General features: G+C 43.9%; 2 protein-coding genes across 6 annotated transcripts in view; one reads left to right on the top strand and one right to left on the bottom strand.

Annotated features, from left to right (window-relative positions):
• Nucleotides 1-3,532, bottom strand: part of DUSP16 (dual specificity phosphatase 16) — a 60,504-nt gene extending 56,972 nt beyond the window's left edge. For 3 of the 5 annotated variants that reach the window (XM_054514998.1, XM_036401624.2, XM_036401623.2), the window contains exon 1: nt 3,395-3,532. The gene's annotated coding sequence lies outside the window, so the exon portion shown is untranslated. Of the gene's footprint in view, nt 1-3,107; nt 3,212-3,394 lie in introns of those variants that run through there. The other 2 variants (XM_036401622.2, XM_054514999.1) reach the window with 2 other exon arrangements.
• LOC129046709 (uncharacterized) lies at nt 848-10,602 on the top strand. Its single transcript, XM_054514923.1, has 5 exons — nt 848-851; nt 2,528-3,027; nt 3,919-4,003; nt 4,995-5,129; nt 10,552-10,602. Exons 1-5 carry the CDS (start codon nt 848-850, stop codon nt 10,566-10,568), a joined length of 741 nt encoding a protein of 246 aa, XP_054370898.1. The 3' UTR covers nt 10,569-10,602.
• The last annotated feature ends 5,476 nt before the right edge of the window (nt 10,603-16,078 follow it).

Below are 16,078 nucleotides of genomic sequence, written 5' to 3'. Positions count from 1 at the left end.
CAGGCCAGCCATCACCAGTGGCTTTTGATTTGTGCAGAAATAGAGGCCATGTATGCAACTGGCAGCCTTAAAGGATGCTACACTTCCCTTTGTTTATGAGGGGAATACAAATAAACCACAGATATACTAGCAATACTGATATGTACTTATTGGTATTTAAAATATTCTACAGAAATCCTCCATGTCACAACGCTCATTCTGGAAGCCATCCCTAAGGAATTGTAGGGAAAGTGAATGTGCCATTTGACAAATTAGGGACACACTTTCTTCCCTATTACCAAGAAAACCAGCTTCTTGAAAATTCTTAAATAATCAAGGATTTAGCATTACACAACCATGCACAAAATACTACAAGATTGCAAGAAGCATTCAGTCACTATCATAACAATAAATCCATAGGGGCAGATTCAGTGGAGTCACAGACCAAACCCATGTTTCTTTCAAAGGCTGGAAAAAAACGTGGAAAAGAAAAAGGAAGGGATGTGTCAATCCTTCCACACCTCATCCTTTGACAGTAACTACTCTATGCCATCTGGCTATTAAGGACTGTCAGCACTTGAAGAATATCCATGATGCTTTCCTGACTGCTTCTACAGAAAAGAAAAAGGAAAAAAAAAAGTCCTAGAAAATTCAGCTGACATACTACAAAGTATAAGCTATCATCCTGCTGCCTCCTTTTTCTTTGGGGGGAAAAAAATACCTCAGCTGTACTTACTGTATTTCTTAGCAAAATTGCATTTTGAAAACAGTGAATATTGCTGAATTGGTGTGAGGATTATGACACTGAATGTTAAAAACCCAGATGATGGAGCAAAGCCCTCACCCCGTGTACACCTCTTACCGCCCAATGCGTTGGAGCAGAGCTCACTTGAAGATAAATGCAAGTAACAGAAACCAACATCTAACTTGTCTATTTGACATTTCTTACGAAGGCCGGCCTTACAAAGAGAGCCTGAATTCAGCCCCCGAGGGCTTCGGCAGGCCTACGTGAATCTCTTATCTGATAGGCAGAGGAGCGACTGGCCCATCTCACATCCAGTTGCCAGTGACTCCGAATGACTTCACTGCCGCTGTGGCAGCAGCACAGGGCTCGCAGGGCAGAGCTGATTTGCCAGGGAAGGTGCACAGGCACATGGCAGATACAACCACAACTCCTCCCACGGGCTGAGGGAGGGCTGGCATCCCGCCGGGGCTGCCTTGGGAGACAGAGCTCCCAGCGAAATCCATTTAACACATTCCTGCACAGCTTCTGCCGATACCGTCCCTATGGTCAGGCCAAGCTAAAAACAAACACCCCTGCCCGGCCAGCTGTCTTTGCTGGAAGAGGAGCATGCATTTTTACAGAAACAAAGATAACTGAGCTCGCTATCTTCTACAGAAGTTTTTCTGGTGTGATTTTGTTCCATTACATCTGCCTGGGTAGCTAACAAAAGCAGAGCTACTGGAGCAGGAATGTACTCAGGTATCTTCATACAACATGTTACATTTTTAAATGCTTGGTTTGTTTTTCTGGACCTTCCCATATGTATTAAACCAAAGCATTTCGAAGCTACCATCTGTAGCACAGGAACTGACACATTCTCTGCTGCTTTTATGTATTTGTTCATTTAAAAAGGGACTTTAGAATTGTGTATTAAGATTTACTAAAGCGCTATTGTATAAAGCAAGCGCAACAAATGGAACTTACTACAACTCAGACATTTCTTATAGATTCCATCCTCACAAAATATTAATGAGCATAGTCAGTAAATGCAAGATTTACTTGTGAGTATCACTATTCTTTGTATCTTTTGTCATTAAAAATGAAAGCTAAAAATACATGTACACCTCCCTGCTGCATACTTCGGTCCACATTCAAGCAGAAACTCCCAGACAACCAACATAAACAACTGTGATGAATGTTTCAATCTCCAATGGGCAGTGGGATGAACACCATAAAAAGAAATTAAGACTTACTATTTTCCACCTCCCCTCAAAACACAAGAGTCTAAACCAACTCCTGTTTGGTCAGTTGTGACTTTGTAAACTCTGTATCTACCAAACCACACACTGCTAGGAATAGCATAAATCTCAGAGCAAGGACTACAAAATCATTCTCAGATTTTGGTTGGGGTTTTCTCTTTTAAGAACCCCAACAAACATCCCTGCAAAGAGAAACAGTTCAATCTGCTTTTAGGTTTCAAAACTAGCACAGATCTATTTTTTCTGCTGGGTATACACTGAATGTTTGAACAGAAGATTAGTCATAGGTCAGACAATATAGCTTGTTATCACTACACCCTTCATTTGAAGGAAAACCAAATAAATTGGGTATATATTTCAAACCGCTGAAAAGATGGTAAAAGAAAGTAAATTCTCCTGGGTTTCCTTTTCTAAAAAAAAAAAAATTAAAATAAATTTTTAAAAAATTTAAACTCCCAGCTTCTCATCTGACATATAACCAAATGTTTTTTGGCCGCTGAAAAATCCTGCCATTGGTCAGGCTCGGCAATAGGCACATCCCCTACACCTGGTGATGCGCGCTCAGCCCCGCATCCCGGCCCGGGGGGGACCAAGCCGGGAGCGGGGATCTGTCAGGCCGCGTCCCGGCGCCAGCCCCGGGCCGTCAGCTCAGGCGAGCGCGATGCCAGGTTAACAATTTGCCTCCCTCCTGGACGCCGCGGCAGCCCTCCATTTTGTCAGCCGCCTCAATTTAAACGTTTTCCAAGGCGAAGGCAGAACTTCAGCATTTCTTCGGGAGCCCTCCGGGGCTTTAAAGCATCCCCGACCATTTTGCGGAGCCAGCGCTCCGGGCTAAGTTTAGCAGGGCAGCGGCGCACGCCGCGGCTCACGGGCAGCGCCGAGCCCCCCGCGGGGCAGCCCGCGGGCTCCTTCCCATCGCTTCTCCCGGCGGCGCCTCCTCCCGCCCCGCGCTCCGGCGGCGCCCGGCTTCCTCCCCGCACGGGGAGAGGCAGGTGGATGTCGGGAGGAGGGCAAGGAAGGGACGGGAGGCAGGAGCCGCCGCGGGCAGCAGGGTGCCGGCAGCAGGTAGGGAGGGCAGCGCGGGGCGGCCGCCGGTGCCGTGCGGTGCCTGTGCCGTTCCCCCTCCCTCCGGCCCCCGTTCTTACCACCTGCGGAGGCGGCCGGAGCCCGCCCGGGCCGGGGCAGCGACCTGTCCACTGCGGGCGCTCTCCTCCGGAGGTGAGGGGGCGGCGGGGAAGGGCATGCGGGAGGAGGGAGGGAGGGCTCCCGCCGCCCGCCTCTCCCTCACCTCCCTCCCCCTCCTCCTCCTCCTCCTCCCCGCCCAGGCCGGCCCGGCCCGGCCCGGCCCCCCCCGCGCCCCTCGCCCCCCTCCCGGCTTGGCTTCCGCGGTGCGGCCCCGGGTCGGGGTCCCCTGCGCTGCTGCGGCACTTACTGTGTCACCCCTGTCAGTCTGTCTGCCTGTCCCCTCGGCAAGGATAGGAGCAATTGCCCACTAGCCTCGCCGCTGCCGCCCGAAACAACTTTGTCTTCTTCCAGTCGCTGGGAAAGCTCCTCTTTTTCCTTCTTCTTCAATAAGGGGAAAAAAAAAAAAACCAAACCAAAAAAAAAAAAAAGCCCTCCCAAAAACAACAACCAAGCCTCAGCAAATTTAAAAATTAGAAAAGAAAAAATATATTCGGCTTCTTTTTTTTTTTTAAGAGTGGGAAGCGTGAAGGTGGGAGGGGAGAGGAGCAGAAAAAGGAAGCATTTGGAGCTTTGGAGCTCTTTTCCCTCTCCTTCCCCCCTCCCAAGATGGCTTGGAAAAATTAAAAGGGGACAGTGGTGAGGGGGGCACACACACACCGAAAAGCTCTGGGGAGGAGAGAAAAAGTTTGGGAGGTTGGGGGTTTTTGTGTGTGTGTTTGGTCTTTTTGTCTGTTTGGGGTTTTTTTGTTTTGTTTTTTTTTTAAGCCTTAGAATCCCAGAATGACAGAAGCGACTACAAACACCCGGGAAGAGCAGGCACAAGGAGAGGAACGAGCGAGAGAAAAGAGTTTTGCTGGTCAGTAAACTTCAAGCTGCTGCGATGAGGTCATTGGTGTAAATATAAAGCGATGGCGTCATTTGAAACCAATCCCAGTGAATGAACTCAGCCGGGGGGTGAAGGTGGGGGGAGAGGGTGAAGGAGAAAGAGGAGGAGCAGCGAGAGAGGATCCCTGCGGGGCCCGGCGGCAGCGGCGGCCGCGCAGCCCCGGCGGCGTGAGGCGATGGGGGGGGGGGGGGGGGTCTCACTGTCCCCAGGGGAAATACGGGCCCCGCTGCCCACGGCCTCCAGCGACAGCCGCCGGGCCGCCCCTGGGAGGAGCCGCGGAGCGATTCAACCGAGCCGCCGGCACGGCCCTTCCCCGCCCTTCGCCCGGCCCTCGCTCGGCTCCGGCCTCCCCGCAGGCCCTCCCCGCCCGCGGCCCCTTCCCCGCGCGGGCCGGAGCCCGCCCGGCGTGTGGCGCCTCACGACGCCTCGGGCCCGCAGCCGTGTCCGCTCGGCCTTGTCCGCTCGGCCGCCTCCCCTCTCCTCCCCTCCTCTCTGCCCTGCGCCAGCTGAGGGGGCATCCGTGAATACTGCCCTGGCCTTTGCTTTCGCAGTGTGCCGCTGTGCGGTGCGATGCACAACCACCTGGGTGTGAAGGCGTCACATCCTCCTGTGGTAGTGCTATGGGATCGTACAACCACAGAGTGTTTGAGGGAAAGGAGCTTAAAGTCATCCAGTTCCAGCCCCTGTCACTGAGGTGGGCAGAGCGCCCTGTGGGTCATGTGGAACACTGGGGGCCTTTGCCCTTTCAATAGCCTTCTTAAAAAAGCTTAAAAATCTGAAGCCACACATTGAAAATCTATGCAGATCCACAGAAGTAGATGTTATTTTTGCCTGACATGTATCTGTTAGGGCCAGTGCCAATCCGAACTGGCAAGGTACATCCTTCAGGGGCTGCATGGGTCCTGTGTGTCATGCATCCCTCTTCCAGACAGAATATTCTGCAGTACACTTTCTCCCTTAGGGACATCATTACTACGGGGAACCTGCTGGCACTGCTGGGCATGCAGGACAGCTTGCACACCAAAATTCAAACTCCAGTCCATCACCTCTGACGGCTTTGAATCCCTGTGCCAGAAACCCTTGGAAGACAGCACCAGTAAGAGGATTAACTGCATGGATCCTTACATTCTTGGTGGCTGTCTCTTCCAAAGTGCCATTGGAAAAGCACGTGGCTATCGCTCACAGTAAAATGGTTTGGGTGTTTGGTGTTTCAGGAAGAAGGTCATTCAATAAATTGTATGGGGGGAGGAGGCTCTGTCCTGTCAATATTGACCAAGAACCACCTTGATGAAGGCCCTCGTGCTAAGGAGTTGTGAGCTGTGTCATGAGAACGCCTTGTTGGCACTTGTACTGAACAGTCATGTCCCGTGTGAGGGAGTGCAGAGCAGGCAGGGAAGAGAGAAGCCCAAGCTCCACGACAGAGACAAAAGATCAAAAGCAGTGAAGAAATTATGGTAAAGCAATTAACATTGGGATGTTCACTGTTTTGCATATGTCCCTTTCCAGTAAATGAAAAGCAGTTTTGCCCTTCTGTCTCAATAAAGCAGTGGCCCCAAAGATGCCTTTCTCAAACCCCCCAAAGTGCCCACAGCATTAAAAATCTGCACAATTAACTGCTGGTTAATGGAGCTAGAAGTGACCCATTTTGACTAAGGGGATCAGAGAGTGTGCCAGAGGAACTGGAGGTGACAGCCAGTGCCCCAGCTCTTTCAGTCCAGAAAATTGCAGGAACAAACAGTTCCAGCATGGTTATCCACACAAAGAGAAGTGGGGAGCAGTGGAGAGAGGTGCGTGGTGAGGAGGAAAGCCATTTCAATTCTCTTTTCCCTTTTCTCATCTCAACTCAGTAACACCTTATGTAACAGGTTTGGGTTTTGTTTAAATTGTGAGGCTGTGAAAATTTCCTGACTGTAAAACTGTAACAATAAGAAGTACTTGTCATCTTTTGAAAATATTTTTCTTTTTAGCAAAAAAAAAAAAAAGATATATGCAGAAAAGTCTGTACTAGCACAGCAAATTAAAGCTTTTTCAGTATAGAGTCGGGATATTTCTTTTCCTAATATAATAAAAGATGTGACAAAACCAGTGGTATCACAATTAATTCCTGCACATTGAAATTATTACTAAGAATAACTTTTCCTTTTCAGCCAAGCTTGAGCCAAAAGTCTGATTTGGGAGAACATTGCAGGGTGAAACTGGACAGGTTCATTGCTAACCTCAAGACACAAACAGGAGGAGTCAGGAAGACTCAAACACAGCAGCATCAAACCTCACTTCATTGAGAGTAGGAGCTGCATCCTTTACCTCCTGTTTGCAGTGGCCAAACTGTGAGCTTGTTGGCAGCTGACATCCCTCAGCTGGCCATGGCCACTTGAGTAGCAGCAGAAACTCCTTTGCATGTCAGTGTTTTAACATCACTTAACTCTTTTTTTCCCCCTGTCAGACCCTTTTGTTCCTCCCTTCCACTTGCACACCAAGCTCCTGGAAATGATCTGAACTGCAGGTGCAAACCAGGAGAGGGTCAGGCCTTGATTTGGCAAACACCTGAACCATCTGGGAGAGAGAGTCCCTGGCTTTGCTGGTGTCCCTGGCTGCTGACCTCCTCTCCCCAAGTTTTTAAAGTCTGTCAATTCTATGAAACGTATTTTCCTGCACTTCTGGTGATGCACTTTTTGGCCTAAGTTCACTGTTTTTGAGAAAATGGTACTGAAAGAGTTAAAGTTAGTGTTCCCTTCTTGTGCCTCCTTATGAGGCTTATGAGATAAGAAGATCAGAAGTGTCTATATGGGGTGAAACAAGGGCAAAAGACATTGTGGTGGCTATCCAACCAGCTATGCCACAGCCCTTGAACTTTGACACTCCCCCCTGTCCTACTCGTTCAAGCCTCACTTCTGGCAGGAGTGGCTCCAAGTGTGTCACCCCCTGTTCCTGGGGGCCAGGGAGGGGCAATAGCTGGGTACTTTCAAGAGCTGGAGGTCATGCACCTTTTTTACAAAGGTTTCTCTTTCTTTATTACTAAAAGCTAGTGCAGCTTTTTGTTCCTTTTCCAGCTAATGGACTTTGTGGCACTTCATTTGGTTAATCAGTTAGCAGTGATTAAACAGGGGAAAGATAAATGACAGCCTGAGTAACGTCATCATGGTTTCTGCGTGGTGGAAAGGAGTGGTTTGCTAGGGAAACCTCTTGTGAAATAAGTGAGAATTGAACTATAAGCACGGAATTTACCATGCTTTAAAATCCCCTTGTGGGTGCTCACTTCCTCCAGAGGCTGAAGTGGAGTTGTTGAAGAAGTTGCCATTCCCACACAGCTCCCAGTCACCGTCATGGCTGTCTTCTGCCAAAGGCCTCCCCTCCCTACCTGCAAGCTGCTCACTCAATCCCTCCCAAATTAGCTTTGGCCAAAGTCAACCAGAGCAGCTTAAGCAGGTTAAATAGTAGAAGTCTGTTGCACTGGTTTGTTTTGGCTGAAATGGATTAGGGGAAACCCAAGTCACCAGATGGGAAGTGAGGTGATGACTTTTTCATGGACAGCTTCAGGGGCAGTGGGAAGTTGGGCCTAATCTGCTTTCAGAGCAGGCTTCTGTACCAGACATAACTGCTAGCTACTGTTCCTCAGGGTATTTAAAAGTAGAAGTGTTGCTGAGATACTCACATTGAAACATTTGTAGCATTTTTAGATACCACTTTCTTTGTTGGCATGGAGAGCAGTGTGCAGCAGTCAGAGTAGCACAGGTTTGTGGGAGAGCAGCAATGGGAACATGAGGATTTGGAAACCAGCAGCTATAGGAGATGTAGGACTGAGGGTGGGGAAAGAGCAGAAGAGAGAAGTTTGTGGCTGTAGATCAGTGGGAGATCTCAGAGCTCAGTCCAGAGAGGAAGGATTTGAGCAGTATGGGAAATGCAGAGATCAGAGACCTGGGGTGGCGAGCAGCAATGCTCAGGGACAAACAGTGATTCTTCCCTTCCATGTGTGCATCCGACCTTGGAAGCTCCATCCCTGTGGAAAATGGTTGAATGACAATAGCCTCACTAGTCTGACACTGCAAGTAGTTTTCGTAGCTCTACTTCCCTGCAGCTTCTCCAGGACTGCCAGATTCACAGCCCATCCAACAATCTGGGGGTGGTATGCAAGTGGAGGGGTCTAGGTTCGATGCAGATATGGGCTTTGGGCTGGAATACAGGACAAGATGGAGCAATATCCTTGTTGTCTGAGAGAAAACAGTGGGTGATTTGAAGCAATGAAAGAGAAAAGAAGAATTACAGGAATGGGAGCAGCAGAAAGTACAGAGAACAAAGGAAGGAGAGCATCAGCTGTTTGCTTCCCTGTAACTCCTTACTTCATAAACCCTGTAACCATTACTCAATAGAAATGTACATTATTCCTATCTCTACAAAACCCTTTATTTTTCTAAGCCTTTTGTGGGACAGAGTAGCATCATGAAACCATGTTCTATGGATGTAAGATTGAGTTACTGACATGAAGTAAGTCATCCAAGGTAGTATAGCAAGATGGTTACAGATCAGAGAAATGAACCAAGTTCTCTTAAATTCCAAATCTAACCACTAATTCATCCTTTTCCCTCTCCTCTCTTGCATCTCAGAAAAAAAAATGGCAACTTTTGCTTTACTTACCTGCACAGGCAGTTATTAAAATTAAGCATTTGCACGAAAGTTTGTTGGTTAGCTTTCAATTAAGGGGCACACACACACACACACACACACAAGGCTATAGGTGAGAGATATAACATAAGACAACGTGAAAAGACAAAGGAAGAAGTAACAACAATTTCTGGTTCTATGGATGGGCTTTATCAAGCTTAGGGGGTTTTGCTAAAATTCTAGTCATCTTGGAAAAAGAAGTTACTATTTTCATGGTCAAGCCACTTCTCTATGAAACAGCAAGATGAAGTTTCGAGGAGGCATTTGAAATTGGAGATCATAATAAATATTATTTACAGGAAAGGAGCATAATAACATGTTGTCATCAGGAAACAGAATAATGAAATACTGTTCTCAAGAAACATCAAGTTCAGACAAATCTATAGCAACTGAAAAACTTAACTAGTAAGATTTCTCACTTTCTAATATATCTAAAGAGAGAATATTTAAATAAAAAACCCAAAAAGCTGATACATTAAAAAAGATCACAAACACATTCTAGAAATTAAGATAGTTGTCACAATAAACACCCACCTCACTTACTTTTTGCTCTTACTCACTGTTAGTCACTTGTCTGTAGGCTGGTACACTTCTATGGAAATGAACTGCTAATGGGCTGTAAGCACAGATGGTGTAAATCATCATTGCTCAACTCACACTTCAGTTGCTATCCTAATTTATACTATCTGAGAATGGCTTTGTGTGTTCATGTTTTGTTTGTGGCCAATGATGAATCAGAAGTAAAATGTATTTGCGTTTATTATGAGGGCAGGAGAAAATGTATGAGGTCTTTGACAATTCATAGCCTCTTTTTAACTGCTTGAGTACTTCAAATTATGTGGGATATAGTAATTACCAGCCTTAAATAAATTTTAGACTTCCTGTTTTTCTAATAATAAATATTTTCTTAGGAATACCAAGGATATGATAAAAAAAGTACAGCATTCATAAAATGCTTTAAGGTTGTGATATGTGAAATGTCATCTGGCTCAATATAAACCATTAAGTACAAAGTTACTGTCTTGACAGCATGCTAAAGTGAGCTCACAATCAAGAAAATAGTTTAAAAGTCTCAATGTAGGAAGAGAATATACAACCTGTGGTAATGAAGACCAGATTATTTATGTTTATTATTTAAAATACTTTATTTTCAAGATATGTACACAGGAAAGGAAATCTTCAGACAGTTTTAGAATCTTTAGCATTTCTCATAATACATTTTGTTGTTTCTGCCAACTTTTAACATCTCCTGACACTTACAGGTATCCTAAACTTTGTGGATTTGATAGACTGCTGTTTATTTAATTCTAAAGTGCAGTTTGGGTCTTGCAGTAATATGCCAGTGAAACTCCATTGTTATTCAAATGGATTGTGAAATAGATTTAGATTCCATGGGGTCATTAAAATGTACTTAATCGATAAAAAAAGCCTAATATGAAAAAGGGAAAGACAGACAAACCCATACTGGACATGAAAAATAAACTTGAGTTATAAAAGGGGAAAGAAAACGAAGTTAATTACAATTTGTTGTTGCTGTGGGAAAGAAGGACATGAGCACCACAGTGACCTGCATTTATAAGCTCTCATTCATATAAACTTTTAAGTGGATAACACCCAGAACATCAATATTTTGGCCTAACAGTAATAACATTCTTAGGATAAAAGACTGTTAGCTCTGAACAGAGTCTTATTTTGTTGAATGCACTGGTCAGAAAATTGTCAGTCTGAGATTAGCTCAATTGTCAACCATAGAAAGCAGAGTTTGTTGAGAAAGACAGGTGAAAATATCAGGTTACAGAGAAAAGAAGCATGTGAAAATTTCAGAGCGTGTCTTTCTTTCATTTTTTTTTTTTTTTTAGATGCAAGGTGGAGGTGAGGTGAAGGACTGCTGGTTTATTTTTATATTGCCTCCTTGACTACCCTTCCATGGTCAGGAACAAGCTGGCTTCTGTGTGTTAGGTATGGGTAGAAGTCTTTTAGTTCTGCAGAGGAGTTGAAAATCTTGCAAGAGCATATCTGCTTCAAAGCAGTTTGCCATTTGTTCCCCTTGTAGCCAGGGAAGAATCATGATTGTATTAAAAATGTTTAAAACCCTGGTTTACATTCAGCCTGCAAAAAGAAGGGGAGAATATCAAAGAAGGTGAAGTACAGGGCTGCAAATATAATGTTTTATTTTCTTTGTGAAGGTCTGCCTCAGACTTCTCATGACTTATTTGAAGCTGCTTTTGCTTACCTCAGATAAAAATTTGGCTTGTTGACTCTCCAGTCACTAAAAATTGTTTCAATCCATTGATGAAATGATGATGAGTTCCAGATAAAGTTAAGCTGAAGAATGTGCCTCTTCATGACCATTTAAAATCTGAATGGGATATTATAAAATCAAATAGGGCAGAAGGTTTTTTAAGAGGGGGAATTTCAAGTAGAGGATGTGACTTTCCAAGACATTTTTTCTCAGCAGCTGTGAAAGCTCAGAAAAACTTCCTAGACAGGAACATATGAGGACACAGTCTTTTGTGAGCCAGTCAGTGGAGACATTTGTGGGAAAATGGTGGATGCAACTTGAGTTCCAGAATATAAAAGGAAAAAGAAGCCCCTGTTAGGAGAGCCTGTCTAATTACTAAGTTGCAGAAATTATATGTTTATTCATCTGTTATTTTGTAGTAGGACCTACCATTAAATGATGTCAGCCACAGTTTAAGAAAAATGGCTATTATAACTGATGATTCATTGAGAATACCTTCTTACCATCTAATGCCAGCAGGACAGCAGGCTGCAGTTGCACTAATGCTGAAAGCTGAAAAAAGAGCAAGGTCCCCCTTTGGTTAACAGCACGTGAGCAAAGGCTTCAGCCACAGGAGAGGAGATGGCAAAATAGGAACAAGGCTGCCCAGCAAGTGGTAGGGAAAGAGGGAACCAACATCTGTCAGTGGCATGGGTGTAGAGAGCTTGGGAAGGTGCCTTGGCTGAGCCCATCTATCAGGTGATGTTCTACCTCACAGTTTCTTGCCCTCAGCTTCTTACTGTGTGGTCCTGACCCTTTCCTTGCTGTGGATCTGGCACTGTTATAAAGCAACATGAGCCAGTCCTTCTTGCCAATCCAGCAGAATTAGAGTGAGTTACTCTTTTTGTCAGTCATTCAGTTGACATCTGTTGTCTGACAACGGAGAAAAGCTCTTTAGAATGAGAGTGGTCAAACACTGCAACAGGTGCCTAGAGAGGCTTCCCCCTCCTTGGAGATAGTTAGTGCTGGAACAGACAGGGTCCTGAGCCACCTGGTCTAACTTTGGAGCTGGACTGAATGTTAGCTTGGCTCTGCTGGGAACAGGGAGTTAGACCAGCTGGCCTCCAGAGGTCCCTTCCAACCTGATTTGTTAGAGGGGGCACTCATGATTCCTGTATCTTTTATTTATTATTTATTATTATTTATTATTTTACATTGAGAAATCTTAGTGCATCAGTGTCCCTGGCTGAAGTTTTATCTGTCAAACATCAGGACAGTCCTGTCACTATTATGAAATTTCAGTGTAGGAATTTCTATGTTTAAATTGTTGTGAGCAAAGGGATTTCAAGAGGAAGTCAGTTCTTTTCAAATATAGATACTGTAAGGTTAATCCTATTATTGCTAAACCAAATATTCTATTCAGGTTATTGAAGATGAATTTATGCTGTAAAAATTACTAAAGTAACATGTACACAATTAAAGTTTACAAGCAAGCTTAACTTTATGTTAAAGAGACTGCAATAACCATACAATAATACACAATGTATTTTAACTGATTCATCTCAGTGGGTGTTAAAAACATACTCAGATCCTGTCTCTGCCTCTCTGAGGCATGCCTGTGATGCAGTAAGGCTTGTAGATTTTATAGGACAGATAAAAGTTGTTGTGCTTAGCAATTGGATACTTTTAGGGTAGCAAATCACATTTACATCCATAGGGAGGACTTTTTACATTGGTAAAGGTGTGAAAAAAGGCCCAGACCTAAAATGAGTCAAGGCCATATATAAGTAATTTAAGGAATGAAGGTTTAAAATCCTTCAACAACAACAACAACACTACCAAAATTCTTAGTAACAAATGGAAAGGCAAATATATCTTCAAAAAAACCCAGAGTCTTATTCTGAATTAAATACCTCACTCTCCATGGCTGTTCATAAGTGGACAGTGTAGCTGCACAGGGTATATTTACTTCCAGTTAAATGTTTCTCAACACTTCTAGAGTGATGCAAAAGGGCTGTATTGTATTAGTTTCTTCTCAGTTGTGCAGCCAGATTGTGAAATGTATAAGCCAAAACATACAAAGACTAAGAAACAAAGCCATCTGGATTGTTTATGAATGATTTGTTATGCCGAGGAGCTTTATAGTTTTTTAATAATTTTTAACTTTAATATTTTTTTTCATTTATTTTTGCAGACTGCCAGCACTACAGAATCAGGGACATCTGTCTTTTCTGCAATCCATAAGGCACTTGTTTTTTTTTTTTTTTCAGTGGTTTACACAGGTATGCTCAAGTAGTTTGAGATTCTTGTCTTTCAATCAGACTTTTCAGCAGGTATGTGCTTCCTAATGGCACTTCCATGTTTTTTGATGGGAACACTGCTATAGAATCCACACTGTGTTCAGAGAGGATGGCAAACCACACTGTACGTTGTCTGACACCAGGGATTTGGACCAGAGACGTGCTGGACAGATCATACATGATTACCCCACAGTGCCCACCAGATACATGTGTTGCAGATAAATTTGCCTCAGGGTACTTGCCTGCAAAGATTGTGTCTGCCCAGTGAGAATCTGTACCACACTGGTAGTGAGGGCAACCTGTCTGGCACTATGTGTTCTTTGCTGAGAGTTTTCTGTATTCACAGTGAGTTGTTCCAGGAATGTACACAGCAGCACTTTTCTGGGATTCCCTGTGAGTTCCTGTCTCACAGGATGCCCTGTGACACATCCATTAAAAGTCGTAATCTGCTGCCAAAACTGATGAAAATCATCAGGAATTGAGGCAGATGAGACTTACAGTGTAACTCAGAAATTCCAGTTTCACTCCTTGAATTGATGTGTAGGACATCAGTCACCAACCTAAGTTGTGAATCAACCATTCGTTCTTGAAACTAGGAATTAAAAAATAATTTTTGTTTGGGCTTCATTTTGAAAATCCCAGTTGTCTCTGAAACATGCTGGGTCTAATCACTGTTTAGAGCAACTTAAGATCTCATTTATCAGGTGTGGATCTGTGCTGCCTCACAGCTTCTACACTCAGTTAAAAATTATGTCTAAGTGGGAGTCAAATGCTGGCACTAGAAGGCAGGCAATTGCATCTTGGTGGTATTCTACATTTGTGAGTCCCTCTTTTGCCTGGCCAAAGCTGTGTGGAAGAGGAGATTCTGCCCATAAACCTCCTCATGGAGCAGAGCCAATAAGAATCTTTCAGTACACAATATAGTACAAAGAGACATAATAATCCAGTTTATTTTGGATGATTGATTAATGGGGATATTGCTCATACACCCAGTGTATGACATTTCCTATTACTTGTTCATATCATTGGAGACTTAAAGGATATAAATACTTAGGAATTTCCCAGCAGTTGGGTTGCCACATGTCTGCTGAACACATTTAAGGGGGAAAAGGGTGAGTTGTAGTCCATTTATGAATGCTGTAGCTATCTGAGCAACTCTGAATAACATTTCTGACACTGTCAAGGGAAAATTTGCCACAGCAGTCTCAATACAGATTCAGCAATAAGGTCTTGTCTCCCTGACACAGCTAGACATTCAAAGGATGTTAACAAAGGCAGAGGTAGTGGGAAGGGAGTGATGGCACTGAATAAAGTTTACAGTGTTCTGAAGCTGATGCTTCTTTCCATAAGACAAGTCACAAGAGAGCTAAAGCCTCTGTATATGCAATCAAAGTGAACATTTAGCAAGCAGCTGTCAAGCTCTGTATAAATTCATCACCTCCTTGGTTAATGTTTATACCTGGCACGGTAACAGTTAGTTAATAAATAGCTCATTTGTGTGAAGAACTGGAGATGGTAAAAACCAATAAATATCTGTAACAAACACCCATGCAAATCCCCCACCTGCATTTCTTTTTGTGAAACACCTGTTGAACTGATTGCAAAGCTATTCTGTGGCATGACATCATTCAGTTCTATGAAGTGACTACCAGTGGGTCTGCTCACAGCATCTATAATTAGCTCCTTACCTCTAAGTTTCAGTGATTTGAGCAGCACACTGATGTAAATGTTTTAAATCAGCTCCTGGAAATGCCTTTGAAACCAAGCAGCACCTAACATGGGCATCAGCACTACACATGTATGTCAGGCTTTCTCCTGCAGCTTAACCTGGGCCTTACAATTGTGAGAAATACTTGGAGAAAACTCCAGAATGTTCTGTCTGTGAACACATAGCTGTGGATCTCAAGGGATCCTGGAGAGGATGAAAACTCTGCTTGCTCTAGGTTTACCACCCCTGAATTACCTCAGAGCATCATTTAGCATTTTTGTAGAGATATGTTCCAGTAGATAAAAGCCAGGAATGGTCTCTCATGGGGAGGGGGAGCCTCTCAGAAATTGGTAAAGCTTTAATGTCCACTGCTCCTGGGTGTGACAGCAGAACTGCTGGACACAGTGCAGGAAAGGGGCACAGACAGAACCACCCTGCACAGCCTGACCAGGAGTGGTTTGTAACACCAGACCATACATCATACATCATATTTTGTATAGTTTCTAAAACTCTAGTCTTAGTTTCCAGTTCTGAAGAGACAATACAGTCACCAGTCACAAATTCTAACAGGAATTCATTAAGTAGAAGTTCAAAACAGACCACTTGCTTAAAAACCAGATACCTTGATTTCAGTGCTTCTGTTTCACAGAATCTGTTTCCTTCTTCCCTTGGATCAGTCTTGTCTGACATCTGTTTAGCAGTCTGGTAAAATTCAAAAGAAAGAATAAGAATTCAGTGTGTGGTTTTTTATTATGGTCCTTTTAGATGTAGGGGACACAAATACACACCCACCCCAGCCCTGCCCTGATCTTGTACTGAAATGCTTTTTGCAAACTAGAAAGTACTTTCTAATTTTGATCTTATAATTTCAACTAATCCTTCAAATCTTCAAACAGTTGTCACAAATCAATTATGTTTTCAAGTCAGAGATAGTATGGAGCTTACAATTGTTTTGTGTACAATATGTGCATGTGAATGAGAAAATTAGATATTTATGTGCATTTGTAATCAATCTTCTTGGTTGTTAGATTTTTGATATGATAGTTTGAGAACTATCAGCAGTCTGACTTGCAAATTTAAATGCCATTTCTTCCAGTGGTGCCAAGATCAAAGTGAGCAGAGTTAGAGGCATATGCCTGACTGAGGAGTTTAACAGA

The sequence above is a fragment of the Molothrus ater genome, chromosome 5 (genome assembly GCF_012460135.2).
Source record: "Molothrus ater isolate BHLD 08-10-18 breed brown headed cowbird chromosome 5, BPBGC_Mater_1.1, whole genome shotgun sequence".
NCBI classification, from domain to species: Eukaryota; Metazoa; Chordata; class Aves; order Passeriformes; family Icteridae; genus Molothrus; species Molothrus ater.
Note: the sequence above shows the minus strand (reverse complement) of the source record. Positions and strands in the feature narration are given on the sequence as shown.

Bases quoted from the DNA above. Each gene is read 5' to 3' on its own strand.
- LOC129046709 (XM_054514923.1), top strand. The intron at 3,028-3,918 runs GTAGGGAGGGCA...TTTAAGCCTTAG, and splicing joins CAGCAGGGTGCCGGCAGCAG to AATCCCAGAATGACAGAAGC. The intron at 4,004-4,994 runs GTCAGTAAACTT...TTTCTCCCTTAG, and splicing joins GAGAGAAAAGAGTTTTGCTG to GGACATCATTACTACGGGGA.